The 26,798-nt window shown below is 54.8% G+C and overlaps 3 protein-coding genes across 7 annotated transcripts; 1 reads left to right on the forward strand and 2 right to left on the reverse strand.

The window, feature by feature from the left end:
* The first annotated feature begins 1,471 nt into the window (after positions 1 to 1,471).
* EXOC7 (exocyst complex component 7) lies at positions 1,472 to 17,766 on the forward strand. Of its 5 annotated transcripts, none has more exons than XM_006869556.1 (20): positions 1,472 to 1,621; positions 1,790 to 1,855; positions 4,341 to 4,525; positions 4,669 to 4,774; positions 6,213 to 6,435; positions 6,787 to 6,954; positions 9,624 to 9,716; positions 10,553 to 10,621; positions 11,468 to 11,613; positions 12,223 to 12,375; positions 12,553 to 12,651; positions 13,628 to 13,690; positions 13,948 to 14,014; positions 15,412 to 15,477; positions 15,691 to 15,811; positions 15,995 to 16,090; positions 16,906 to 16,969; positions 17,113 to 17,154; positions 17,253 to 17,386; positions 17,598 to 17,700. In XM_006869556.1, exons 1-20 carry the CDS (start codon positions 1,562 to 1,564, stop codon positions 17,698 to 17,700), a joined length of 2,124 nt encoding a protein of 707 aa, XP_006869618.1. In that variant the 5' UTR covers positions 1,472 to 1,561. The 5 variants fall into 5 exon arrangements, with proteins under 5 accessions (XP_006869618.1, XP_006869620.1, XP_006869621.1 ...); XM_006869557.1 differs by lacking the exon at positions 10,553 to 10,621 and adding an exon at positions 14,705 to 14,743 and having other exon boundaries at positions 1,562 to 1,621; XM_006869558.1 differs by lacking the exon at positions 10,553 to 10,621 and having other exon boundaries at positions 17,598 to 17,766.
* A 773-nt stretch (positions 17,767 to 18,539) lies between these two features.
* ZACN (zinc activated ligand-gated ion channel) lies at positions 18,540 to 21,665 on the reverse strand. Its single transcript, XM_006869667.1, has 8 exons — positions 21,369 to 21,665; positions 21,179 to 21,223; positions 20,956 to 21,062; positions 20,612 to 20,781; positions 19,704 to 19,828; positions 19,376 to 19,586; positions 19,124 to 19,288; positions 18,540 to 18,730 (listed from the first exon to the last, which is right to left on the reverse strand). The coding sequence occupies exons 1-8, from the start codon at positions 21,663 to 21,665 to the stop codon at positions 18,540 to 18,542; spliced, it is 1,311 nt and encodes a 436-aa protein (XP_006869729.1).
* A 1,283-nt stretch (positions 21,666 to 22,948) lies between these two features.
* GALR2 (galanin receptor 2) lies at positions 22,949 to 25,913 on the reverse strand. The gene is made up of 2 exons (XM_006869668.1): positions 25,126 to 25,913; positions 22,949 to 23,699 (listed from the first exon to the last, which is right to left on the reverse strand). The coding sequence occupies exons 1-2, from the start codon at positions 25,911 to 25,913 to the stop codon at positions 22,949 to 22,951; spliced, it is 1,539 nt and encodes a 512-aa protein (XP_006869730.1).
* Between the last annotated feature and the right edge of the window lie 885 nt (positions 25,914 to 26,798).

Genomic DNA, 26,798 nt, shown 5'->3' on the forward strand with positions numbered 1-26,798 from the left:
GACGTGCTGTGGAGTCGGTTCCAACTACCCTTCCTAAAACCTAGACAGCAAGATGTTCTGTATTTTGAGCATCTACAGAGCATCTACAGCATCTTGAGCATCCAGCTGGGTGCTGGAAAGGTGAAGTGCCAACTGTGGTCCTCAAGGAAAGTCCACCTGAGCCCAATGGCCCATCTGTGGTACCTAACAATTTAAGCCTTTCCCCGTATTGCATTAGGCACAACAGCTGCACAAGATGTCTCTAAAGTGTTCAAGAGCAAAGATGTCAGTTTGAAGGCTACGGTGTACCTGATTTAAGCCATGATATTTTCAGTAACCTCATATGCATGTGAAAGTTGGACAGCGAATAAAGAAGACCATAGAAGAATTGATGCATTTGAGTTATGGTGTTGGAGGAGAATATTAAAAGTACCATGGACTGCCAGAAGAACAAACAAATCTGTGTTGTAAGAAGTACAGCCAGAATGCTCATTAAAAGCCAGGATGGTCAGACTTTGCCTCTCATACTGCAGAAATTTTATCTAGAAGAATAATGCACTGGGCCACAAGGTTGGTTTGAACCACAAGGTTGGCAGTTCAAACTCACCAGCTACTCCTCGGCAACCCTATATAGGGTTGCTATGAGTCAGAACCAACTCGGCAGCACTTAATAGCAACACACCTGCAGGCAGGCCTGTCTCTCCTTGGCAGATAATTTGCTGGCACCACAATCCCTCAAGCCGACGTGGAGCAGGTCAGCCTTCCTGAGCTTTTCCAGACATATGCATTAGCCTTTGTAAGTGCTTCTCTACCACCAGCGGGGTCCACATGGCCAACAAAGCAGCTTTCTCCAAAGCAGACACTAGTGCTGTCCTCAGGATGAAAGCGCTGAGAACTCTGCGCCCCTAAGTACTTGGCTAAGCCATGCACAAGTCAGTACTGTGGTTTTGAAGGCCTGGGACCTGTGCTCAGGGCCCATTGCACAGTAAATGGGCGCAGAGGCATCTATTAGGAGCGCGGTGGCTCCAAACAGTAAGCACTGGTCTTGCAAACCTTGTGGATTGCGAATCACAAAGTCTATGGTTCAAGCCCACCGGACGCTCCTAGGCTAAAGATGAGGAATTCTGTTCCTGCAAAGATTTAAAAGCTTCAGAAACCCTTAACAACAGGCGTCTACTGTATGACTTGCTCTGTGCTGCGCTCTGTTGAGAACGCGACATCGGATCATGAATTCGTCGCCGTGTCCATCTTCCCGCTAGGCCGACGCGTGAGCTGTTGCTATCCTGCCAGCCACAGGTGACATAAAATCGCTCCGGAACCTTCTCTGCTGCGGCTGGGAACCCACAACGACGAGAAACTGCAGCGCACCGTACGCCATAGCTCTCAGCCACACCCACGATGGCCGCTCGCTTTAGCGCATTAGTGAGCCCTGAGCAGGCGAACTTCCGCCTGCCACTCCTAACATGGCACCCAGTGGTTTCCCGGGGCGGTGCCAAAAACGGAAGTGGGTGTGCCAGGACGGACGTCGAGCAGGACTGCTTTGGCTAGATCCTGGGGAGTGGGAGCCACAGGGTTCTGAGCGATGATCCCTCCGCAGGAGACGTCCGCCCGGCGACGGGAGATCGAGGACAAGCTAAAGCAGGTGAGGCGGAGGTGGAAGAAGGAAAGGGGCCTAGATCCGGGCCCGGGCAAGTGGGAAGGGGTGCTCTCAGCTAGGAAATGGTGTTGGGGCGATGCTGCGGGGCGGAGGATGCGCTGAGCTCCTATAGCCTCCGACTTTTGATGATGTCGTCCCCTTCGCTTCCCCTAGGAAGAGGAGACGTTGTCCTTCATCAGAGACAGCCTGGAGAAGAGCGACCAGCTCACCAAGAACATGGTGAGTAACCCCTCAGCTGGGAGGCGGCAGATGGGACTCCAGACTCTGCGGCTCCCTGGCACCTAAGGCCTGGTGGTCAGACTTGCAGGTGATAGTGATCGTTGTACTGTGTGGAGTTCTCTGGCAATAATGTGGCATCGATCTTACGTAGCTCCTGTCCCCATGGCCCACCCGTGCAGCCTCTGCTAAACTGAACTTTCTTCTTTCTGATCAGACTCTTAAGTCTCTCTTTTCGATCCTTCAACAAACATTTAATGAAACTGTCAAGCTGGAGTAGGTACTGGACATGTGTCGTCTCCAACTCAATGGACCGTCCCGTTGGGAGTGGCACTTGCCGAATACTGAGCCAGAAATGACCCCCCTTCAGCCCAGAGAACTGAGAACTGTAGTTGTAGACGGAACTCAGAAGTCAGACAGACCTGGGATCTTGTCAGTGCCTTGCACCTAACTTGTGCGCCTCCAGCCTTGTATTTTAGTATTGCTGGGACACAAAGACCACAAGTGGGTGGTTTTAAAGAACAGCTATTTATTTTCACTCAGTTCAAAAGGCTAGAAGTCCAAATTTAACATTCTGCCTATAGGGAAAAGGTACACTGGTAGTGTTTTAGGCTAAGCACCAGACTGATAACCACTAGGTTGGCAGTTCAAACCCACCGACTGCTCCAAGGGAGAAAGAGGAGGCTTTGTGCCCCAGTAAAAATTTGTAGCCTGGGAAACCCCAAACAGGCTTGTTGTGAGTTGCAATGAACTCCATGGCAGTGGGTTTGGTTTGGGTTTGGACTATAGGAAGTGTTCTCTCTTTTGGCTCCCAGAAGATCCTTGTCTCCGTGTCTTTTCTGCCTTCCTTGGCAATCTCGCGTGACTGATGTCTTTGTTGTTCCATTGTGGAGCTGGTCTCTGTCTATGCTGCTCCTTAACTTTAGCAATTAGGCTCAGTGTATGCCCTACATTGATGTGGCCTCATTAACACAAGGACAACCCTCTTTCCACTGGGGATTACATCCACAGGAATAGGGATTGGATAATAACATATGTTTTGGGGGACAAAGTTCAACCTATAACAACATGTCTGCTAAGGCAGAGACAATGACACCCTCCCAGTGACTGTGAAGGTCGTATGTTGTTAAGTGCTGTTGAGTAGGTTTCGGCCCCTAGTGCCCCTGTATAGAATTTTTAAGGAGCGGCTGATGGGCTTGAACCACCAACCTTGTGGTTCAAACTGACCTTGCAGTCCAGAGCATTATTCAGCAGTGCCACACCAGGACTCCAAAGGTCCTAGGAGCACATCGTGTACAGTGCCTGGCCTACAACAGCAAAGACTAGACCTACTGCCCTCGTGTTGATTTAGACACAAAGCAGTCTGAGAGGACGGAGTAGAACTCGGTCCCTTAGGATTGCCAAGTTTGAACGTTGTTACGGAAGCACATTGTCACATCTTTCTCCTGCAAAGCGGCTGCTGAGTTTGAACTGCTGACTTTTCAGGTAGCAGCTGAGCGCTTTAACCACTAGTAACACTAACACAAGGCGCTCTGGTAGCATAGTGGTTACAAATCGGGCTGTTAACCTCAAGGTCAGCAGTTCGAAACTACCAGCGGTTCCGCGGGAGAAAGATGAGGCTTTCTGCTCCCATAAAGATTTACAGCCTCAGAAACCCTGTACAGGGTCATTGTGAGTTGGAACCGACTCCACGGCACACAACAACAACAACAACAACAACAACACTACCAGAACTCCCACGGGATTGTCAGTAATAGTTCCTTCTTTACACCTGGCTAAGACTAGACAGATCCAATTCTGAGTAGATTATAAACTTGGATTTGTATTTAGTAGTGCAATAATAAGTCTTGGTGTGGCACTGTAGGCTAAGCACTGGACTGCTAACTGCCAAGTTGGTGGGCCAAGCCCACCAGTTGGTGTTCTTAAGTGCTGTTGAGTAAGTTCAACTCGTAGTGACCCTGGATAGGGAGTCCGAGGCTGTAAATCTTTACGGGGGCAGAAAGCCTCATGTTTCTCCAGTGGAGTGACTGGTAGGCGCAAATCAATAACCATGTAAGCACAGCCCAGTGCTTATCCTACAAAACCACCACATTCCTAATAAAGTCCAACTCCTTATTTACCAAGATCCACCCCCAGAGAATGAGACTTTTGAAGGGGCCACATATGCATTCTTTCCTATTTGGTCTACAGAAGGGTCCGAGAGAGCAGAAGTTGAGATTTGACTTCAGAAGTTGAAAGGGAAGCCATCCTAGGAGGGTTCTCTTAGGAGACGTTCATTTGATGATGTTTGGCTTGCCTTCCAGTCAGCTTTCATCCACTCTTTTTTTTGACCATCTAGCCTGTGCCTGGTATGTGCAAGGTGCTGGGGTTATGTGGTGAATCTGCCCCTTCCTCCAGTGGAGAGGCAGGAAATGACACAGGCCTGGTGATTGGATGGAGGCAGAGCTGGGACAGTGTGAGGACTGAGAGCCTAACCCTCTCCCCACAGGTATCCATCCTGTCGTCTTTTGAGAGCCGCCTCATGAAGCTGGAGAACTCCATCATCCCTGTGCACAAGCAGACGGAGAACCTCCAGCGGCTGCAGGAGAATGTCGAGAAGACCTTGTCCTGCCTGGACCATGTCATCAGTTACTACCATGTGGCCAGTGACACTGAGAGGATCATCAGGGAGGGGTGAGCCCGGCCCAGAGGGCCACATCCCTCCACCTACCACACCAACACACTTGACAGGAAGGCGAGACTCCTGTGTCAGATGCTATGCTCTTTGTCCTTATTCTTTACCGCCCTCCAAACTGATCGTCTCTCTTCCTTCCCAGTCCCACGGGGAGGCTGGAGGAGTACCTGGGAAGCATGGCCAAGATTCAGAAGGCTGTGGAGTATTTCCAGGACAACAGCCCAGACAGCCCAGAGCTCAACAAAGTGGTAAGAGCCCAGTGGAGTAAAGTGAGAGGTTTGGGAACCTCAGACCCTGCCCTGGTCTCACCAGGAGCACTGGACCAGCTCAAAGGAATATATAGTAGAGTAAACACAAGTGTTTAGTACAATACGGAGCCTGGGTGGGGCAAACAGTTTGTAATCGGCTGCTCACCTAAAGGTTGGTGGTTCGACCCCACCAGTAGCTCTATGGAAAAAAGCCCTGGCAAATTGCTTCTATAAAGATTACAATCCAGGGATCCCTATGGAGCGGTTCAGCTTTGCAAAACATGGGGTCACTATGGTTGGACCAGCTCGGCCACAGCTAGCAAGAAAAACAAGGTAAAATACACATGCTATAGAGATAACTATCTCTCTTTTTTTATTACTGAGTTATAAGAGTTCTTCGTTGTTGTTGTATTAAGTGTCATCAAGTCATTTCCAGCTCATAGCAACCCTGGGTAGGGTTGCTGAAGAGTGGCTGGTGAGTTTGAACTACCAACCTTGTGGTCCATCCAGTGCTTATCATACAGCACTACACCAGGATACATGAATTGCAAATCTTTTATTTCACTGTGTACGTTATCATTTCACTTTCTTGGTAACAGTACTTGCCGTACAGACATTTTCACTTTAATGTAGTTCTAGTTCCTTCTTTTTTGTTTTGCAACCCCTTTCTGACAAGAAATAGGGGACCCTGGTGGTGCGGTGGTTAAGTTCTAACTGAAAGGTCAGTGATTTGAGTCCACTGGCCACTCTGAGGGAGAAAGATGACACTGTCTGCTTCTGCAAAGATTCTAGCCTTGGAAACCCTGTGGACACTTCTGATTTGCAGGGTCGCCATGAGTCAGATTTCACTCGATGGCAGGGAGCTGGGTTGGGTTAGGGTTTCTAACAAGCAGCATTCATTAGCCATCTACTTCTTGCAGAAGGTCTTGGTGTGGTGCTGTAGGGTAAGCACTGGACTATTAACGTCAACGTCGGCAGTTCAAACCCACTAGCTGCTCCTCGGAAACCCTATACAAGGTCGCTGAGAGTCGGAACCGACTTGGTGGCACATAACAACAAAGCTATAAATACTTATGGAATCCTGGTGTGGCACTGTAGGATATGTATTGGACTGCTAACTGCAAGGTTGGCAGTTCAAACCCACCAGCCGCTCCTTGGACAGCCTATATAGGATCGCTATGAATTGGAACCTGCTCGATGGCATTTAACAATAACAAGTTCTTTCAGAGTCCTGGGGTTTGATCTATGACCATGCATTTTGAGAGACAATGAAGTAAAGGGTTAATCAAAGAAGGGCTCCTAGTGACTCGTCTCCAGGTGTGAAGAAAGTAAAGGTGGAGGGTGCCAGAGGCCCCAATTCAGGAAGGCAGAAGCAACAGGAAAGGCTGTGTGGATGCCAAACTCCCTGGTACTCCCCCGTCTTCCTTCCTGTATGTAGAAGCTGCTGTTTGAACGGGGGAAAGAGTCACTGGAGTCAGAGTTCCGCAGTCTGATGACTCGGCACAGCAAGGTGGTCTCCCCGGTACTCATCCTGGATCTGATCAGTGGCGAGGATGAGCTGGAGTTCCAAGAGGAAGCGCCCTTGGAGCACCTGCCTGAGAGCGTGTTGCAGGATGTGATCCGCATCTCCCGCTGGCTGGTGGAATACGGCCGCAACCAAGGTGAGCAGGCCCACCTGACTGCCGGCTCCACCCGTGTGGCAGGATCTGGTTCCCTTTACTCGAATTTTTTAAATAGAAGTTTAATTGGAGCAAATATAAGCAATAAAAATCTGTAGCTTACATACCAAGTTGTGAATCTAAAGAAATCTCTACCTTTCTTCATACCGCTTTTATTTTCATTACTTCTCTTTTGATTCATTGTAAACATTTCAAATAGCACCGGAAGCCCTGGGTGGAAGGTAAGAGTCTGCTTCTGTCACATAGTCACAGTGGGTTTGGCTGCCACCTGGAGCTGCCTCTCGTGGGAGAAGACAGGGACCCAGCCGCCACTGTCTGCCACTCTCTCCTCAGATTTCATGAACGTCTACTACCAGATTCGCTCCAGCCAGCTGGACCGCTCCATCAAGGGCCTGAAGGAGCACTTCCGGAAGAGCAGTTCATCCTCTGGGGTTCCCTACTCCCCCGCTGTCCCCAACAAGAGGAAGGACACACCCACCAAGAAGCCAGTCAAGCGGCCAGGTGAGCCCTCACCCTGCCCATCCAAGACCAGGCAGAAGGCTGTGTGGGACCGGTGGCTTTGTCCATCCACGCGTTAGCAGCATCACACCTCCAGATGTGTCTCCACCATAACCCCCAACGGTGGGTCTCCAGTCAGAAAAACATGTCTGCCCGCACAGTAAGATCCCCCGCCCAGCAGAGTCTGGAAGTTTCACAAAGGGCTCTGGGGATCCCAGCGAAGTGCTCAGTTATCATTCTGAGGCACAGTGACAGTGGTTCACCAGGGCAGCCACTAGTATGGCGCAGTGAAAATGCCAGGACAAAGCCACATGTTGGGTGCAGTGACCCCGGGGTACCCTCTGTTGTCCTGACAGAAGGCCAGATGCACTGCAGCATCAGGGACAGTGACCAAAGGAAGGCATTCCAGGCTGGTTTGGAGTGATGCGTGCCTGAAAAGTGCACAGAGGAGAACATGTGCTTTCACAGAAAGGAAAAGACCCAAACTGCCCTCTGCAGAGCTGGGCCGGGCTGTGGGGCTTCACCATGAAGTCAGTTTGCTATTGTGGAAAAGCCAGGAAGGGGCATTGAGTTACAGACGCCTGGGCTGTGGGGCCCTGGTGACCAGCTTCCTGTCTGTCTGTCCTTCTCCATCATTGGCTGACTGACTGGCTGCTGAGTGTTGGGGAGAGCCTGGGCTTTGCCAGGGGACAGAAAGGGCAGTAAAGTCAAGGCCTGCTTGTCTGATGCACCTTGGCCACTTGGTGAGCACATGGCCCAGACGAGGCCAGGGGTCCCACCAATTCTGACCATGGACTTGGTGTAGAGCCCACAGCCTTCGATTCTCTTGGCCCTCAAAGAACAGGGTCTGTTCATACTCAACAAGCACTCCGATTCTCCGAAGGCCTTTGCTGGGGTTTAGAGTCAGACCAGGTTAAGTTGAGAATGGAAGAAAGGAAGCTGCCCTTGGGTACCTGTGGGCAAGGCCTTAGGGGAGCTGAGCCTGGTGGCCTCTTCAGGAGGTACCACCTCAGATAAGGAATGCACTGAGCTCACCTGCTGGGAGTGTCTCTGGGAATGTCTTCAGGGTGCCAAGGCTCAGTGGGGATGAGGGATCTTCTGTGTTGTTCTCTGGTGACCCAGTGGAGGCCCCAGGACCTAGTTGGCATTGTCCCAGGCAAGACCTGATCTAAGGATCCCAGTGGACCTCATCTACCCTGAACTTCTAGGCATAAGAAGGAACTAAGGCCATGAGGATCCTGGGGGTTTTAAAGGTTGTCAGGCGGCGGTGGACTCAGGACCCATGTCAGGAACTGGGGACAGGAGCGGGAGCCCTGGTCAGCAATGGCAGCTGCCGGCCAAACATCCCTGAACCACACTGGTGCCACTTGTGAGGATGCTGCTGCGTGGTCGGGTGTGACTGGGGAATCTGACCCAATCCTGAGCAAGGCCGCTTGGGGCAGGAGAACACAGCGGACACACAGGAGTCACTGTGAAATCAACACAGGGTTATCAGACACTAATTGTGGCTAGTGTTCCAGACTGCGTCCCTCCTCCCCCGGCCCCTGGCAGCCGCCGGCACACAGCAGCATCACTGTGCTGGGGGTGGGGCTGAGCAGTCTCCAGAGAAGGTGGACCAGAGTCACGTTCACATGCCCCTACCGCCCCCAACATGAACCATATGAACCAAGCAGCTGCATCTGTGTTACCTGTTAGTTGATTTCCGCCTGTTTTATGCCCTGAGGCACCTCATTTCTCTGGAGATGCCAGACCCCTGGAGGTTTCAAGCACTGCAGTTTCATGTCTACTGTTTTATCTTGTGATACTAACTGTTGTTTTTTTTCCCCTCCACCGTGCCACGAGTGTGTCCCTTCCCTCTGGCCCTCCCCCCATACTCTGGTGGCTTCTGGGAACCTTTTCTTGACTGTGGCCTTTTTGTCCCCTGCCTCTGAGTGGTTTAGGCAGTTCCTGTGACGGGCTAGATGTGGCCGCCTGTCTCTGTCTGGGCAGCCCTGCTCTTTCTGGAAGCTGAGACCTCCCCAGCTCTGGGTTCGGTTCCCCTCTGATTGGTATCTGACTTTAGCCCAACACTGAGCATGCCCGCTGCCCCTACTGGGTCTGAGCGTTTGGCTGCCAGCTCCCTCCAGCACACCTCGGCATTTAGGTTAAGAGACCTCTCAGGAGTGTGTTTGATCTTTTAATTTCTCCTGATGGAGCTTAAGGGATTCTTGGTGGTGGTGCAGTGGGTCAGGTGTTAGGCTGGTAACCCAGAAGTCATCAGTTTAAACCCACCAGCTGCTCCGCAGGAGAAAGGGGAAGCAGTCTGCTTCCATAAGACTGGCAGCTTCCGGACCTAGAGAGCAGGTCTCTGTTCTGTCTGAGCGCCGTGATTTGGACTCAATTCTATGCAGCAGTGGGTTTGCTTTTGGAGTTTGGTGGCACTTTGCCCACTGGGTGTCCTCCACGGCTAAGATGAACGTGCGTCCTGAGTTTGAGCATCAGCAGTACACTCGAGCGCCATTTGGAGAGCAAGAGTTTCCTTTTCTTGGTCTCCATCCTCAGAGCCTAAGGGGGCATGTTCACTGTTGGAGGCCGGGCTGGGGGGGCACTGGGCTTGGTGGAGGGCTGCTGCTTTTTTCTCTCACTCATTTCCTAGGTCTTCTTACCTCTTCTCTGTGTGGCTCTGGTGACAGGGACGATCCGTAAAGCTCAGAATCTTCTGAAACAGTATTCCCAGCATGGTCTAGATGGGAAAAAGGGGGGCTCTAACCTCATTCCTCTGGAAGGTAATCCCCCTGTGTTCCTCTCCTCTCTTCGTCCTCGTGTGTCTTCTCCCTGGATAGGGCGGAGCCTCCAGCCACCCAGGAGGCCTGGGGAGCAGCCCCAAGATGTTGGGGGTGGCAGGGGAGGACCACAGCTCCCTGGTGGTGGTGCAGGGACGGGGTCATGGCCCCTGGCCTGGTCCTGGCTGGCTGATGGCAGCTCTGCTTTCCCTGAGCTCCCACCCTCTCCCCTCCCCATCTTCGTTCTTGTCTCTTGTTGGAACTCAGCGAATGTTTTTAGTGCTGGGGCAGCCCTTTCACGCTCAGATCAGCAGTGACAGGAACCAGCCTGGCCCTCCCTGCACCTCCAGCTTGCAGGTCATGTCCCTCCCTGCCGCTTACCAGAGGGGCGGCCAGGTCACCTGCCCTGGTGGGCCTCTCATCCCTCAGAGGAATGGCCCTGGGGGACAGGAAGTCTGCTCTCTCATACTTGCAGTGACAGGTCTCTAACTGTATTTGGGGAGAGACCCAGTTTATGAGGCCAGGAATCTCCTTGGGCCAATCATCAGAGCCCTCACAGCCCTTCAAAAACCTAGGTACTCCTTGGCATTTTAGGTAGTGGGCTTAGAGGAGCCAGCTCCCAGAATAGGTTTGGACCCTGCAGGTCGGGCTTGAAACGGCTGTTCCCAAGGTGGTTTGACACAGTCGAGAGGCTCAGAGCCCCTCCGCCCCTCTCCTTGTCCCCTCCGTCCCATGTCCCCCTCCTGGAGACCAAGGGCTTCTTCCACATCCCCTGAGGGGCAGCCACCCAGCCCCTGGATAAACCGCTGCTTGTGTTTGTGCGGCTGACGTCTCGCTAGGTCACGAGCATGATTTCCGCGTTAAGCACCTGTCCGAGGCCCTGAACGACAAGCACGGGCCACTGGCCGGTGAGTACCGAGGCCCAGCCTGCACGTAGCTGCCGCCACCACTCCACTTGGGCCAGCCGGGCCCACTTGAGCCTCTTTCTCTGCGCTGGTGTCTCTCTCGGACACCGGCTCTTCTTGCTGCTCTCTAGGGCCCAGGCCTGGGGAGACGATAGGTCTGCTCCAGAGGCAGCTCCTTCAAGAGCAGGATGTCCCAGAGTCTTGACCACAGAACAGCCACAACTGGGACCCTGGGGAACTGTTCCCTTGGCACATGGGGCCAGGCTGTTCTGTCACTGGTCTCAGCCTGCAGGAGCAGGATCCGGGCTCCCCAGTGCAGCTAACAACCAAGAAGCCTCCTGCAAAGGGGCTCACATCACCGCCTCTCAGATTTTGACTCCAAGCTAACCGGCCTCATAGTACATCGAACACTGCCCTCTTCTACCTCCCAGATGGCCTGGCCAGGCTGGTCACTGGCTTTGGAGGCGTAGCATTTCTTCTGATGGTTGACCATGGTGGCTGCCACCTGCCCATCCAGGCTGCCTCTCTCAGGGACAGTTCCGAACCCTAGTGCCTTGTTCAGGAAATTGACATAGGGATCTTCCTTCTTGATCCTTTTCCCCTTCTCCCACCCTCTCTGAACTCAGATGCTCTGGGGACAGAAAGTCGGTCCAAGGCAGAGCATAGCACAAGGGTGGACCAAGGCTGGGCTCCGCTCCTGTGTTTCCCTTCGAACTTGGTTGGGCCAGTGGTGTCCACGCGGCCTCCGCCACAGGCTGGTGGCTCCTCCCCATCAGCTGCAAATCAGGAGCTGGGGAGAACCACGCCTCCCCAGCAGCGAGAGGCTCAGGGGTGTTACTGTGCCCACAGGGAGAGATGACATGCTGGATGTGGAGACCGATGCTTACATCCACTGCGTCAGCGCCTTCGTCCGCCTGGCCCAGAGCGAGTACCAGCTGCTGACTGACATCATCCCTGAGCACCACCAGAAGAAAACCTTTGACTCTCTGATCCAGGTCCCACCCCACCCCGCGGCTCCGCTGCACCACTGAATCTTAGTTCGGAACAGGCCTGGTTTGCACTTAACTACTAGCCTAGTGCTGTAGGAGAAGTCCTGGACTGCTAACCAAAAGGCCCACAGTTCAAACCCATCAGTTGCTCCTTGGTATGAGTGGTGATAGACTTAATGGCACATGACAACTAGCCGTTGATGGTTGACGGTTCAGACCTACCCACTAGCACCACGTAAGAAAGGTCTGTCGAGCTGCTTCCATAAAGAGCGCAACCAAGAAAACTCTGTGTTGTTGTTAAGTGCCATCGAGTCGATTCTGACTCATAGTGACCCTGTATAGGGTTTCCAAGGAGCAGCTGGTAAGTTTGAACCGTCAACCTTGTGGTCCAGTGCATTCTCCTACAGCGCCACACCAGGACTCCTAAGGAAAGTCTACGGAGCAGGTTTATTCTGTAACACATGGGGACGCCAAGAGTTCGAGTGAACTCAGCAGCAATGGGTTTGGCTTTGCTTTGTGGGGGGCCTGTCTTGTCCTAGGTGGGGTGTTCCAATACCATGTGGTGTCCTCACCGCTGTCTGCCTGCCCTGAGCTGGCCCCTGGCCCATGTCACAGGATGCATTAGACGGCCTGATGCTCGAGGGGGAAAACATCGTATCTGCAGCCCGGAAGGCCATCATCCGGCACGATTACTCCGCAGTGCTTACAGTCTTCCCCATCCTGCGGCACCTCAAGCAGACCAAGCCTGAGTTTGACCAGGTGCTCCAGGTCCGTGGGCTTGGGGCCTGGGAGGGAGGGGCTATCCCCTGAGCAGGGGCAGGAGAAAAAGAGCCAATGGTTTCCCTGCTGCAGGACAGGAGCCTGTCTTGGGGTGTGGGGCAGTGTGTGTGGAACAGGGGGCGCAGGTGGGGCTCCAGACAAGCAACGAGCTGTATGCTTCCTCAGGGCACAGCCGCCAGCACCAAGAACAAGCTGCCCAGCCTCATCACTTCCATGGAGACCACTGGCGCCAAAGCCCTGGAGGACTTCGCAGACAATATCAAGGTGTGGTGGTAGCTCCCCGTCTGTCTCCCCGCCCCCTTCCTTCCCCACCCCAGCCTAGGATACTGTAGACAGGCCTGCTCATGACCAGGCTCTAGGTAACTCCTCAGACAGCGGACCTCCGAGAGGGTGGGTTTGCCTGGAGGGATGATTTCCTGCCCACTCACTCCCTTGCCTTCCCAGGGGGCTCCAGAGCCCTCTGGGGCCAGAAGCTCCTTCAGCCCGAGGGTGTTCTGACAGCAGCCCACCAGGAGGTGGTTCCGTGAGCAGGCCAGACCTGGCCAGGGAGGTTCCAGGCCTCCTTGAAGACTTGTCAGGCTCATTATTTTTACTTGGAATCCTTGGGTGGTATGTTAATACTAAACTAAAATTGGTCGGTTCGAGTCCATCCAAAAGCACCTTGGAAGAAAGACCTGGCAATCTACTTCTCCAAAGCCATCCGGTGCAAACCGTGTGGAATCCTGATCAAAAGGGGAGAAAATGCAGAACAGAATCCAATCCTATCATGGAATCCAGACTTTATGGAGTCACTGAGGGTGGTTAGACCCCTGATAATATTGTCCTAAAATAGTCTTTAAAACTTAAACCCAAGTAGTCTCTGAAGTCTCAAAGCTAAATGATAGTTTCGCTTAACTAGTCAGTGTCTGCCTTGAGCATTGTGCTTTTTTCAGAACTGTCTTTATGGAATCAGATTGACAAGAGTGGTTGGGAAGATTAGCTAGGAACCTTGGCATGGGAAAAGTAAAGGAGAATCAGTGGGTGCAGAACTTGAGGAATGTCATCAATGTCACTGAAATGTACACATGGAAAGTGGTTTATCTGGTACCTGTCCTGATGTCTGTATTCTCAACAACATCACAAATCATTTTTACAAACACACCCCCTCCCTAGGGAACATAGGTCTGCTTTCACATGTGGTGAAGGGGTCGCTGCGAATCAGTCTAACGGCAACTGTTGTGTTTTGGTTTTGTCCCCACAGAATGACCCGGACAAGGAGTACAATATGCCCAAGGACGGCACCGTGCATGAACTCACCAGTAACGTGAGTGTTGCCCATGGGAACGTGGGAAGGGAGGGTGCTGGCACCATGGGGCGATCTTCATGAGGTGGGGCTAATAATGGGATGGGCAGGAAGAGCTTAGCACCTACAGTAGCCAGGGCCTTTCCTAGAAGGCTAAAACCCCAAGGGTGAAACTCGGGGTTCCCTGGCACACCCTTGCTGTGGTTACGTTGTGGGAGGCGCTCGGGCCTGCGGCTCCTGCTGTTGACCTCTGACCTGGGCCCACTTCTTGCCCCCAGGCCATTCTCTTTCTGCAACAGCTTCTGGACTTCCAGGAGACAGCAGGCGCCATGCTAGCTTCCCAAGGTACTGGGGACCTCCCGGTGGGCCCTGCCCCTGCCACCCCACTCCCACTCTCCCTCTTGTCGGGCACTGACCCCTGGCTGAGGACAGGGACAGTCTTGTGGAGTGGGGCTGGGGCTGAGCTGGACCATTCTGGCTGTGAGCAGGAGAACACAGTTTGACTTTGCCTCCCACAATTCCATCCCCTCCCTGAGCTCCTCGGACCATCCCCACTCCTGTGAAGGGGCCCTCCATGTTTTTCCACTTCCTGTCATTTTCTGTTCTACTAATGAATCTCACTCTAATGGCCCTATCGATGGGTGGCATCTCCCTTCTAGAGGCGTGTCTTCCTACTGAGCACTGCCCTGGGCCTGCGACGTGGAGTTTGGTCTAGAAGCAGGAGCTTGTTTCTAGCTTGTTCCGAGCACTGGGGACCAGCCAGCCTCTTGAGGCCCCAAGCCCTTACTTCCCCCATTGCTGGGGGCAAGGAGTCCAGGGGTGGCTCTGGCCTTTGGGCCTCCAGTTCTCCAGTTCTAGTGGGTCCCCTGGTTCTCTGAGGGCGTGGCCTGGGTTCCATCTATGGCCAGCTATCATGGGGTGCGGTCTGTGTAAGGTGGGAAGGCAAACCTTTTCTAACCTGTTTTTACACTTTGCATCTTTCTCCTTTCCCGTCTCCCCCTTCATCCCCTCTCTGCTCTGCCTCTCACTGCGTAGTTCTTGGGGACACATACAATATTCCTTTAGACCCCCGAGGTAAGCAGTGGGGCACTGTGTCCCCTCCCCTCTCTGAAGCCCCTTGGGTGAAGTTCCCTGGGAAGCAAGGCACCTTGACAGACTCAGGACAGGGCCTGCTGGGGAGTGGGGGCCACAGGGCACATGGGTTCTGTATGGGTGCTCTTAACTCTCTTTGTGCCCCGCTTGGTGACTTCCTGTCTCTGAGCTTATCTGGACAGCACCCAGCCCCTCCCACCTGCTCCCTTTCCCCACCCCTTGGCCTTCTACTTTCCGCAGGCAGCAGGCTCCCTGTATGGAAGCATTTAAGAGGCTTATGGGAAGTGCGGGGAGAAACGGGGAACGCATAAGATGTCCCTATTGACAAGTGGGATGTGTGGACCTTGTGGGTCCACCTAGCTGGGGTTGGGGGTGGCCAAAAGGCATTGGTGCCCACTCCTGTCCTGCCTACTTTCCAACGTGGACCAGACCCTTAACCACCCCACCCCATTAGGGCAGGGAGCTTGCCCGGGTTCCTGAGAAACCCACAGAGGGTGTGCCCTGTGGCAGGAGAGGCCTGTGGTTTGGCGGATGCCAGCTCTGCCCACCTGCCTGAGGAAGGTCCCCTCAGGTTCCCCCGAGGGTGGAGGGCAGGGCTGACAGGGTCTCCAGCTGTGGCCAGGGTGACAGGGCTGATTCACTTCACACAGAGACCAGCTCTTCAGCCACCAGCTACAGCTCCGAGTTCAGCAAGCGGCTCTTGAGTGCCTACATCTGTGAGTGCCCTCTGGGCATCCTGCCTCCCACTTTCTCTTCTGTGCATTGCTCCTAAGCCCCACATAGCGCTGGAGTTGCAGTCTAACCTCTAGTTTCAGGGACCAATGGGAACGGGGCTCAGGGCACCTGGGGTCCGTGGAGTTGGGAGGCAGGGACAGGGTCAAATAGGCCCGAGGGCATGGTCACATCCCCCCTACCCCCGCCTCATGCAGGTAAAGTTCTGGGCAACTTACAGTTAAACTTGCTGAGCAAGTCCAAGGTGTACGAAGACCCGGCTCTGAGCGCCGTCTTCCTACACAACAACTACAACTACATCCTCAAGTCCCTGGAGAAGTGAGTGGCCCCCACACTCCCACCGTTTCCCTGGCCTGGCTGTGCCCTTACCACCCATAGGGGGCTGAGAGCGCCTGCAGATTGGGGGCGTGATGTGGGGAGGGCCTACCTCCGACAGCCTAGTGCTAGCCCACCTGTGGGCCCCGGAAGCCAGCTTTGTCTCTCCGTCACCCCCACCCCCAGGTCTGAGCTGATCCAGTTGGTGGCTGTGACCCAGAAGACTGCAGAGAGATCCTACCGAGAGCACATTGAGCAGCAGGTACAGACCTACCAGCGCAGGTGAGAGGCTGGGCCCCACCCAGAGCCTGGGGTCGGGTGGCTCACTCAGGGGGAACTTCTGTCCTATGCTCCCCAGCCCACCACTGGTTTTTGTTTTTATCAAGTTCATGGGTAAGAGACACCCTCTCCCCATCTTCTCCCTTGTGGGCACTGTAACGGTCACATGTTAAAACTCACTGAAGAGCTGACCGGCAGAGGTGTGCCCAAGAGAGCAGCAAAGTTGCAAAAGCCAATGACCAAGATACTCACCCTGGTAACACGGTGGTTAAGCACTCAGCTATCAACTGAAACTTCGGCAGTTCAAACCTACCAGTGGGTTCCTCAGGGTAAAGACCTAGGAATGTGTTCCTGTGAAGATTACAGTCTGGGAAATGCCATGGGGCAGTTCTCCTCAGTCCCTTAGAGTCTCTCTGAGTCAGGATGGACTCAACAGAGCCCAGCAACAGCGAATACATTCACTTAGAATGAGCTGTCCCTCCACAGTATTCTCCTGTCTCCCTGGTCCACTCTGACTGTGTCTTTCTGCCCTGCATTGATCTGTCGTTTTCATCAGTTACTTCATCTTGATCTGGCATAGTCCATGAGGAATGTGTTCAACATTATCATATGCTGTCCTTAATTTTTAAAACTAACAATTTAAAGATTTTTCTAATCCCAAAGAAAACCTCTGCTGTGCTTTGCTTAGTTAGGACTAGATTGATTCTTGCTCTCCCCTCCAGCCCCCCAAGTAATTCAGGAAATTAAAAAAAAAAATAAAAATAGAACCCGCCCGAGTCTAAAGCACTGTCCTCACAGTCCTCTCCGTGCCTCGGCAGCTGGCTCAAGGTGACTGACTACATCACCGAGAGGAACCTCCCTGTCTTCCAACCTGGAGTCAAGGTGGGCAGGAAGGGGTGCTGAGCAGCTGGGGACACTCTTGTCATGTGTCTGGGGCAAGTGTCCCTCTGGGATGGCCTTGGAGGGCTGTGATCCAGGGACATTGGTCTCTGAGGAAAGCATTGTCCATCCTCCTCTGCCCCCAGCTCCGGGACAAGGAGCGGCAGATGATCAAGGAGCGGTTTAAGGTGAGTTGGGTCCCCTCCCCTCCGGACCTTGTGGCCGCTGCTGACGTGGCAGCACAGACCCCAGTCGTTGTTCTCTGAGCCCCCTCTGTGGTGAGCAGGGCTTCAACGATGGCCTTGAGGAACTGTGTAAAATCCAGAAGGCCTGGGCAATTCCAGACACAGAGCAGAGGGACAAGATTCGCCAGGCTCAGAAAACCATCGTCAAGGAGACTTACGGGGCCTTCCTGCACAGGTGAGCCCCAGCCCCCCAAGTCCTATGTCTCCACTGTCCCAGCTGAACTCCCGAGTCCCAGATACTAGGTCTGCCGTGGGGCCGGACAAGGACGCCACCCAGAGACTTGGCTGTCTGCTTCTAGACCCTGTCCCTGTCTGGAGTGCTTGGGTTGAGGGAGAGGGTGGGAGGCGGTGGGCTCTTCCCTCCCCTGACCACAGTGCCTGCACAGGTATGGCAGTGTGCCCTTCACCAAGAACCCCGAGAAGTACATCAAGTATGGCGTGGACCAGGTGGGCGACATGATCGAGCGCCTTTTTGACACCTCTGCCTGAGCCTACGGTAGTCCCTGCCCAGGACCATCAGACTAAGTACACCCTTGGACAGATAAACCAGTGTTACTGTGCCGCAGCTGGGGGAGTTTGAAGTCCTTTGGGATGCGGACCTTTCTCTGCCGCCCCTGTCAGGAGCCCTGTCCCAAGCCCTCTTGTCCCCATGTCCACTTCCTCCTGTGGCCCACACTCGCAGCGCTCTCCCCTTGGGGTTGGTGATCTGACAACAGTCTGTGGCAGCACAGGATGGCTTCTGACAGGAGAGGAAGGACAAAGGCCTCGGGCCCACAGCTCCTGCCTGTGGCAAGAGCAGAGGCGGGACACAGCCAGGGACCAGGCTGAGACCCCTCCACTTCCACCCTGCAATGTTGGGTGGGTCTCCTGTTCCCCCAGAATTCAGGGCAATCCTGGGGGTTGGGGATGCCCCAGAGACACCCTAGGTAACTGGTTCAGCCTACTCCCTCCACACCTTTGGGGGGTAGGGTAAGGAGGGATGAGTGTGGTCTCTTAGAGTCCTCTGTCTCCTGTCCCCAGGACCGGACAGCAGTAGTGGCAGAAAGAACAATTAGGCACCTGGGTCGGGGGGGCTGGTGGTGGGAGGTGTGGGCAGAGTGGGGGTCAGGGTTGAGGTGGGGCCCCTTCCACTTGGTTCGAGAGGAAAGAGCTGAGTTAGATGCGGTTGCAAATGGGCAGTAGGTTTATTTCCTACTCTGCTGGCATGCTGAGGAAGGGGGACTTGGGACACTGGGGTCAGAGAGGAAGAGACTCTTGTCAGCTTCTCCCCACCCCAGAGAAACCAAGCCTGGCTAAGGCCCACAGCCTGTCCCTTGGAGGCTGCTCAGTTACAGCCGGGGCTGCCCACCATGGGGCGCAGCCTCTCCAGGGGCGGGGTCTGACTTGCACACTGCCCACATCCAGATGCCCACGAAAATGGCTTGGCTGCACACAACTCCAGCCACGTACGCCAGGAAAAAGATGCTGTCGGCAGCCTCAGCCCAGCTCTTCCCTGACCCCTTTCGTCCTCCAGGGGCTCCTGTAGGGATGGACGATGTGGGGAAAGAGCTGACCTTCAGGGCTTCCCCAAACAAAGTAGTCCCCCCAGGGACCCCATCCTGTATATGCCCTTGGAGTCACTAACTGAATGATCTGGTCCCTTCTAAACGATCTTCAGTTGAAGGCACCAGCTCTCTTCCTGAGGCTCTACAAGGTAGTGAGGTATCACATGTGAAGTCTCTCTGGGCCCTCAGGAAGATCTGCCTCTTCCAAGAGAGGAAGTAGTGGAGCCCAGGACAAGGAAGCTCGCAGAGTGCATGCTGGGAGCTTCTAAACCCTAGACCCTAGACATGCCGCCTGCAGACTCTGTCCTATCCAACTGCTCCCAGACCCCATTCCTCACCCCAGGACCACCAGTAAAGGCCTCAGTCACCTTGAGAACTAGGTCCTGGGTCTCCATGATCTCGCTGTCCACTTCTTGGGCAGGGGCTAGGGCTGATCTGGGTTCCCCGACTGCTGTAGGCCTGTACCCCAGTCAGCAGTACTGTCTCCACAGTGCTGAGGAAGAGCAGCAGCAGCAGGACAGTGAAGAAATAGACTGGGGGGATAAAGGGAAGGTCAGAGGCCAGCAGTGCAGGCGGCGTTGGGGCGGCAGGCCAGCAGGGGTGGGTCCACCAGTGCTTACTGAGCAGTGGGTTGCAGGAGGAGGAGCTGGGCAGTGCCTGCACCAGGGATGAGTGGAAGACCAGGTAACTCAGCAGCAGGGTCACCTTGTAGCCCAGGCGTTCCGGAGCCCCAAGGGGCAGCAGCCCCCCACAGACATCTGCCAACAGCAGTGCCTCCCCAGGGACCAAGAGAGCAATGATGGCCTTTAGCGCAGTGTTCTGCAGGCTCAGCTGCAGGAAAGACAGAGGGGGCTCTGGGGGGATGCAGAGGGAGTGGGCAGCGAGAGGTGGTGTCCCCACCCTTGGCTCCGCACCTTCCCGTCTAGATCTACCCCTCTCTGGACTCACCGTCACCTGGAAACAGGGCACAAGCTGCTGGGGCAGGACTTGGATTTTCAAATCCTGAACTACGTATTCCCTCTTGACACTCACAATCTCATTGACCGCGTGGGCCTGGAACGCTAACTCCATCACTGGATGGATAAAAATGAGATGGATGAATTAGGAAAGAAATACCCCTGTCCCAATGGCTCTTGGGAGTTGGGATGGGACAAACTGGAGTCTGGGGTGATGGGAACTGCTTGGGGGTGTGAGTGCGGAGATGGAGGAGAGGGGAGCCTTGATAATGAAACTGCAACTATGAGGAATTGACAGACCTTCAGTTAGGGAAAAGGGCCTTATCAGAATCCTAGATGAATTTTCATTGTACAAATAAATACACTCCTCGTTGACGGGTGTGGTCTCAGAGTCACATCAGTACATCTTCCCATACCTAGAGTATCAATATTTGCGGAAAGATGCTATGATCTGGAGGAAGGCAAAAGAAGGGTGGGATTTCCTTGTCAATTGGAGGTCACCTGATCAGCCTGTAAGATGGTTACAAGGTGGCTGCACCTTCAGGATGTGTCCAGGAGGGGGCGCGGATACCCGCCGGTGCAGCTCCGCCCTAGCTGTGGAATATCAAGGCTCTGAGGTAGTGGAGGGGAGATAAAAAGACAAACCACCCGATTGTAGGGCTGCTACAAAACCCAAGTTTCGGACTGAGGCCCTAGAGGAGAGTTCCTGGGCAATAGCTGAGTGGAGAGAATCAGGAAGTGGCACTGCTGAGAAGTGATGGGAGGGGAAGAAGCAAATCCTGCTCTAAAATCGATTCCACCTCTAAGTCTGGGGTGACCAATGTGAACAGGCCCAGGAACCCTAAGTAAGACATGGCCAGAGGTTGCCCTGCCCTTTGCCCCCAACCCCAGGGTGGGCACCCGTGTTGCTCAGCGCATAAAAGCTGAGACTACAGTTGCTCTGGTCCCGGGGAAATCGGAGAAGCTCGAAGTCACAGTTGGTCTCCGTGGTGAGGGCCAGGTAGAGTTCCACGTTGCCGTTTGCGTCCACACGTGCCCGCGGGCTCTGGTCCCGCCAGTCCACCCAAAGCCTGTGGGGGCAAGGCCACATCCAAAGACCCAGAGTCCTAGGTCGCCAGCCTCCACTGCCAGCGAGTTCCCCGGATCAGAGGGCAATGAGGGTGCATGATCATGTAGCCTGGGTGTTCACGAAGAGCAGGCAGGGGCAGCGGGGTCTGGGGACCAGCCCCCCTTGCCTCACTTACGCCTCCTGAATGGTGAGTCCTGGTATCCAGATGGAGTCCCAGGGCAGCGTGATCGCGTGTTGAGTGCGCACACTTGCGTTCCAGGCCAGGCGGGTGTCCAGCCAGGACTGGGGACACAGGGCGTCATGAGGCTCCCACCTCCGCCAGCTGCGTGCCAGTGCAGCCCGCACTCCTGAGATGCACTCAGCAGGCTCTCCCACCCCCTTCCCCGGTGGGCGCTCACCAGTCGAAGCAGCAGCACCGAGGACACTGTGTATCGCAGGATGTCCTGGGAGAGTGTGGCAGGACAGTAAATCACCTCGTGCCAGAGGAGGCAGAAGACCCCAGCACTCCTGCAGCTGAGGCCTGCACCGACCATAGCTAGGCCTTGAGCCTGTGTGCGCGCCCCCTTCACCCTGCCCCCGGGCGCTCACCACGTTAAACACGTTAGATACGAACACCTGCACCGTCACCAGTAAAGGCGCGCTCCCGTTGCTCGGGATCTGGAGGGGGTCCTGGGTGACCTCGGGCGATTGGAGACCAAAGAGGGTTGGCCAGGCTGGGGGATGGAAGTAGCGTTCATCCGGGTACCGTGGGAACCCAAATCCCAAAGCTCTGACCTCTCCCAGCCGCCCACCGGCTGCGGATGCATGGAGGCTGCGTCCCTGGACCAAGGACCCAGCGATGCCAAGCCCCAGGAGAGCCAGATGGAGCGGCAGCTGCAAGGCCATTGTAGGGGCTGCACCAAGGGACCAACTGGGATAGCTGAGTCTAAACTATGACCTCTATCCCCTCAGTCACTTATCTGGGGACTGGGCAGTTGGTTGGAGGGTGGACAGAGCTGTGGGAGGCAGCTGCTCTGTGCAGGGGCCCTGGAGCCTTAAACTTGACATCCTACCCGCCCCCCTGGACAGGCAAACACTGGAAGACAAAGCCCAGGAACCGCCCAGCCCATCCTGCACCTGCTCTGTCTTCCCTGTCCCGCTCCATTTCCACCACCTGGGACCCACTGGCTTATTCAAGGGCAGAACCCCTTCCCCTCCCCAACTGGGTCCATTCGACCAAGGTGAGATAGGACAGACTTGTGTTTCCATGGCCCTTGGCTCCTTGCTTAGTACCCAAGCCATTGTCCTGTGCTGTGCTGGGCACAACTTTGAAAGTCCTCCCACCACCACCACCACTCCTTAAATATTAAAATTATTTCATATTAAGCATTGTTCAAAAGCTCCAGGACAGGGCAAACCCCAGGGGCAGGCAGAGACCAGCTCAGGAGCAAAGACTTGGGGCCTTCTTTTTACGGGATGGGTGCCCCATCAGCCCAGACCTAGAGGCTGCTGCTGAGTGAAGGTGGCCTGGGGGAGACTTTCCTGACTAGGAGGAGAAGAATCCGGCTGAATTTGGATGGGCGTTAAGAAGAAGGTGTTTCAGGGGAGCTGGGAGCAGGCGAGGAGCCCCCCCCACACACACACAGGCTCACTCCCTAACGGGACTAGGAACACACATGTCTACATCTTGTCATCCACCGACTTTATCAGATGCATTTAAACACTCTGCCTGCCTCTGCAGCTGGTTTAGCGATCTAGAGACACCCAGTGCCTCATAATGGCCATATGCAAAGAGCCTTCGGTCACATGTCCCACACTCCCCAGCATCAGAGATTTTTGCTGCTTTCCGTGTGGGAGGGATACCTCTCTTTCCAGGCAGTACAGCAAAACGCTCTGCAGCTAGCCTCTGAGGTCCCTCATGTAAAGTCCTAGCACCTCGCTTCCAACTCACAGTGTTCAGAGTTTCCGAGGAGCAACTGGTGGATTTGAACCGTTGACCTTGAAGTTCAAACCAACCTTGCGATCCAGTGCTTATCCTACAGGACCTCTAGACAATCACGAATGCGTACACTCGCGCTCTCTGCACGTTCAAGAAGCGCGTTTTATTAACAGAGGACTCTCCCTACTATCCTCCAACCTTCGATTTCAACTCTTCAGCACCCAAGTTTCCCCGGTGCCTTCAGATCACGTTAACTGTCTAGATAAGGGCCGGGACTGGAGGCCAGACTGCTGGGAGGCGCTGGGGCGGGCGCAAGGGGAGCGGCCGCCTCACTCAAGTGCGTTAGGTCTGTAGACTCACGCTCCAGCACGCTTAAACTATAGGCGCCCGGCGCTGCGAAGTACACACGACTCAAGATGCGGCCGGGAGCGCGGCGTAGCAAGCCCGCGCAGATTTTGCGGAAATCCTTGCGGAAGTGTTTGGAGACGAGCGCATAAACGATGGGATTCACGCAGGAGTTGGCGTAGGAGACAAGGTGCGAGAGGATGCGCAGAGCGTAGGTGGCGCGCGTGAGGGGGAAGCGTCCAAACCAGACCCAGAGGATGAGCGCGTGGTGGGGCATCCAGCAAAGACAGAAGAGCGTGGCCACAATGACAATCATGCGCGTCACTTGGCGCTTGGCGCGCCGGGCGCCGGAGCCGGCAGATACTGGGTCGACCGTGTGCCAGAGGTAGCACAAGGTGCGCGCATAGGTCAGGCCGAGCACCAGCAGTGGCAACAGATAACTGAAGATGAAGGTGCACAGGTCCATGGCGCGGCGACGAGACGCACTCCACACCGGGTGGCACACGGTCAGGTTGGCCAGCTGCAACTGGCCGTAGTAGCTCAGGTACGGTCCAGAGAAGAGCAGCGACAACCCCCAGATGAACCCGATGGCCGCCAGAGCGTTGCGGGGCGTGCGCAACTCCCTGGAGTGCAGCGGGTAACGGATGGCTAGATACCTGTGGGTCAGACAGACCAAGAGGGAGACTTCAGGTGAGCGCGAGCACGCACAGGAGCAGAAATCTGCACCTGGGGTCCCAACCCGATCCGAGGAAGGTAGCTCACAGCCACACCGCACACGCCCAGAAAGCGACTCCTACGTATTCCTGCCACTCTCAGCTGCGCCGCAGACCTGAGGCGCACCCATCTGCAGGACATGGCGAAAGTGCAGGCCACTCATCTGCTTCCACAAGGGGTGTGGACACTAACAGACTTCACCTGGGAGGACATTCGGAAGCCAAGGCGGAATAATGGGTGGAGCATCGAATTTCGGGTCTACAGGAGCATAATTGTGATGACCCACCAGTGACTGTACCCTAGGAGGTAGAGCCGGGCGCCTGGGTCTCTAACAGGATGCCTGGAGCCAAAGAACCCACTCCACTTCCAAGTGGAACTCGGAGGGTGGGGAGTGGGGGTAGGGGGAGTATGGGATGTGTGGGCCTCATCTCGCAGCGCAACTCTTTTCCCTGAGAGATCTGGAAGATCTGGGTGGGGGAGGGGTGAGGGCGGGCAGTATACAGGAGTTGGACTCAGATTTCCTCCCAGGAATCATTCTGGTTCCTTTCAAGTTCTCCCCCGCCCCCTCCAAATTGCGTCTGCTTGGCTGGGTGTGGGGGGGATCCTGACAGGCTGCTCCTCTCCCATCCCTGGTGTGGGTCTGCTGGTATGGCGCCAGGATGGAGCAAGAGCCCCAAGAGTCTGTGCTAGGACTTTGACAGGGACCCAAGTTCCTCAGTCTGGACCAGAGCAGGCTGCACAGAGCAATCAGGTGTTTTGAGGTCACCACAGAGGAGAAGCCTGAGTTTGGCGCTAGGAGATGGCCCACTTGCTCTTCTAGTGCATGACTGGTGGTAACTCTGACAAAGGTATTTCAAGTCGGTCTTCTCGGTATACTGGACTCAATAACCCTCCCTTATTCCTCTTCTTACTGCAGGGCAGTCAAATCTGACTCTAGGTACCCTTTAGGGCCGAGTAGAACTGCCCCAGAGTTTCCAAGGCTGTGATCTTTACCGAAATTGGCTGAGCATTCCATAGCATTCAAGCACTTAACCCACTGCATCACAAACGCTCCTCCCCACTCCAGTACACAGGGATATTAAGCTAAACCTTGAGGAAGCGGGTGAAAGCACTTTGTCCTGGGAAATGCTGCACATTTTAAGGCGTCGGCAACGTCCAGCGTACAGAGGACTCAAGTAATGCCCTCCTCCCCCCCATTCTTCTCCTACTTCTCCAACGCGCCCACTTTTCTTTCACTCCCTCTGGGTTCCTTTGCTTTCTTTGTGCCCCCTCCTACTCCTTGTACGGCCCTTGACCTCCAGACCCCTTACCCCTCACCAGCCCCCTCCTGGGTCCCTGAGCCCCTAGGTTGCCATGGCGGCCACTCACCTGTCCAGGGAGACAGCAGCCAGTGTGAAGCTGCTGGCGTGCATGGTGAGAAAGATGAGAAAGTGCACGGCCTTGCAGAGCAGTGAGCCGAACACCCAGTCGTCCAGGGTGTAGATGGTGGCCTGGAAGGGGACGCAGCACACGATGAAGCACAAATCCGCCACACTTAGGTTGAGGATGAATAGGTTGGTGGTGCTGATGGCCTGGCCACCGCGCAGCAGCACGGCCAGCACCAGTGCGTTGCCCACGGTGCCCACGAGGAAGATGAGCGCGAAGAGCGTGGGCACCAGGACTGCCTCGGGCTGCCAGCCGCCATCGTCCACATTGCGGGTGTCCCCGGCGCTGTCCGAGACATTCATGGTGCCGCCGAGCATGTGGCTTGCGGTTCCGGCCGCCTTATGGGTCTCCGCGAGGGAGGAGCTGCCGGCAGTGGGTGGGGGCAAGCAGGGGGAGGAACGGAGCGAGCCCCTAGGAATGGGGGGCTGGGATTGTCCGGGTGTGGGGGACAGGGTGTCAAGTGACCTCGGGGTGGAGGGCCTGTACTTAAGCCTGTGCTCCAGCCCTCCTGGGGCTGGGCTGGACCCGGCTGAGCGCCGGGACTGCATGTGCGCCGCGGGGAGCGCTCGTTCAGGGTCCTGCACTCCTCGGTCCTCCCCGCAGCCTGGCAGGCGTGCCGGAACCAGGCTGAGGGCACCCTCCAAAAGGCTCTCCAGCCCGGGGAACGGGGCGGAAAGGAGCAGGGAGAGAGGAGAGGAGGGGCGAGGGCGCAACCCCGCTGTGTGCTCCATCCTTTTCCCGTTTCCCACTCCACAGGAATCCCAGAGTAGCAGAGGAAATCTCTTTTCCTTGCCATTGAGGGTTTTCTCTCCAATTCGATTCAGTAAATACTGATTGAGCATCCACGATGTATCAGGCGCTTTCCCTGACGCTGTGCCTCAGTTTCCTCTGCTGCATATGGAGATAATAGCATCTTTTTTCCCCCAGAAGGCTCTGGTGAGAATGGAATGAGACGTACGCCTAAAGTCAGCGACCTGAATTGTAATGAATCGAGTTCTTTTTCCCTTTCTCTTTACCCGCTTCACAAACATAAAAAGGAAAAACTTGGAAGAAATACAAAATAGCAGAAAGAGAGGAACCAAAGTTTGCCAAGTTCCATGAGCCAGCACATTTCCCAGATGGCCAGGGATGTGTATGGACTGCAAGAACACTCAAATGTCTGTTTCTGGTTTGAAATATTGTGAATCATTGACTAATACCAACTCTATAGGCCAGTAGAACTACCCATAGAGTGTCCTAGTCTGTGATCGTGGATCCCTGATGACACAGTAGTTAAGCACTGGTTTGCTAACTGAAAGGTCATCAGTTGGAACTCACCAGTGGTTCCTTGGAAGGAAAGAGCCGTCAATCTGCTTCTGTAAAGATGACAGCCTAGGAACTCTATGGGGCAGATCTATGCGGTCCTACAGGGTAGCTATGAGTGGTTTTGATGGTAACAGGTTTGTTTTTTTAATCTTTATTAGCAACAGATTTCCAGGTCTCCACTACCCCACCCCATCCAACCCCACCCCAGGGCTGGTGAGTTCGAATCCCAAGCGCTTAACCACTGCAACAACAGGGCATACCATACTGCTGTTTCTATAAAATGTAACACATACTCCGCCCCCTAGTTTGCT

Source organism: Chrysochloris asiatica, unplaced genomic scaffold, assembly GCF_000296735.1.
Source record: "Chrysochloris asiatica unplaced genomic scaffold, ChrAsi1.0 scaffold00132, whole genome shotgun sequence".
Taxonomy (NCBI): Eukaryota; Metazoa; Chordata; class Mammalia; order Afrosoricida; family Chrysochloridae; genus Chrysochloris; species Chrysochloris asiatica.

Excerpts from the sequence above, each read along its gene's own strand:
- EXOC7 (XM_006869556.1), top strand. The coding sequence starts at position 1,562 with ATGATCCCTCCGCAGGAGACGTCCGCCCGGCGACGGGAGATCGAGGAC. Across the intron at positions 17,155-17,252 it reads TGATCAAGGAGCGGTTTAAG|GGCTTCAACGATGGCCTTGA; the intron begins GTGAGTTGGGTC and ends TGTGGTGAGCAG. Across the intron at positions 17,387-17,597 it reads TACGGGGCCTTCCTGCACAG|GTATGGCAGTGTGCCCTTCA; the intron begins GTGAGCCCCAGC and ends GTGCCTGCACAG.
- ZACN (XM_006869667.1), bottom strand. The coding sequence starts at position 21,665 with ATGGCCTTGCAGCTGCCGCTCCATCTGGCTCTCCTGGGGCTTGGCATC. Across the intron at positions 21,063-21,178 it reads CGGTGCTGCTGCTTCGACTG|TCCTGGCTGGACACCCGCCT; the intron begins GTGAGCGCCCAC and ends CTGTGTCCCCAG. Across the intron at positions 19,587-19,703 it reads TGCCCTGTTTCCAGGTGACG|CTGAGCCTGCAGAACACTGC; the intron begins GTGAGTCCAGAG and ends TCTTTCCTGCAG.
- GALR2 (XM_006869668.1), bottom strand. The coding sequence starts at position 25,913 with ATGGAGCACACAGCGGGGTTGCGCCCTCGCCCCTCCTCTCCTCTCTCC. Across the intron at positions 23,700-25,125 it reads GCTGCTGTCTCCCTGGACAG|GTATCTAGCCATCCGTTACC; the intron begins GTGAGTGGCCGC and ends TCTGACCCACAG.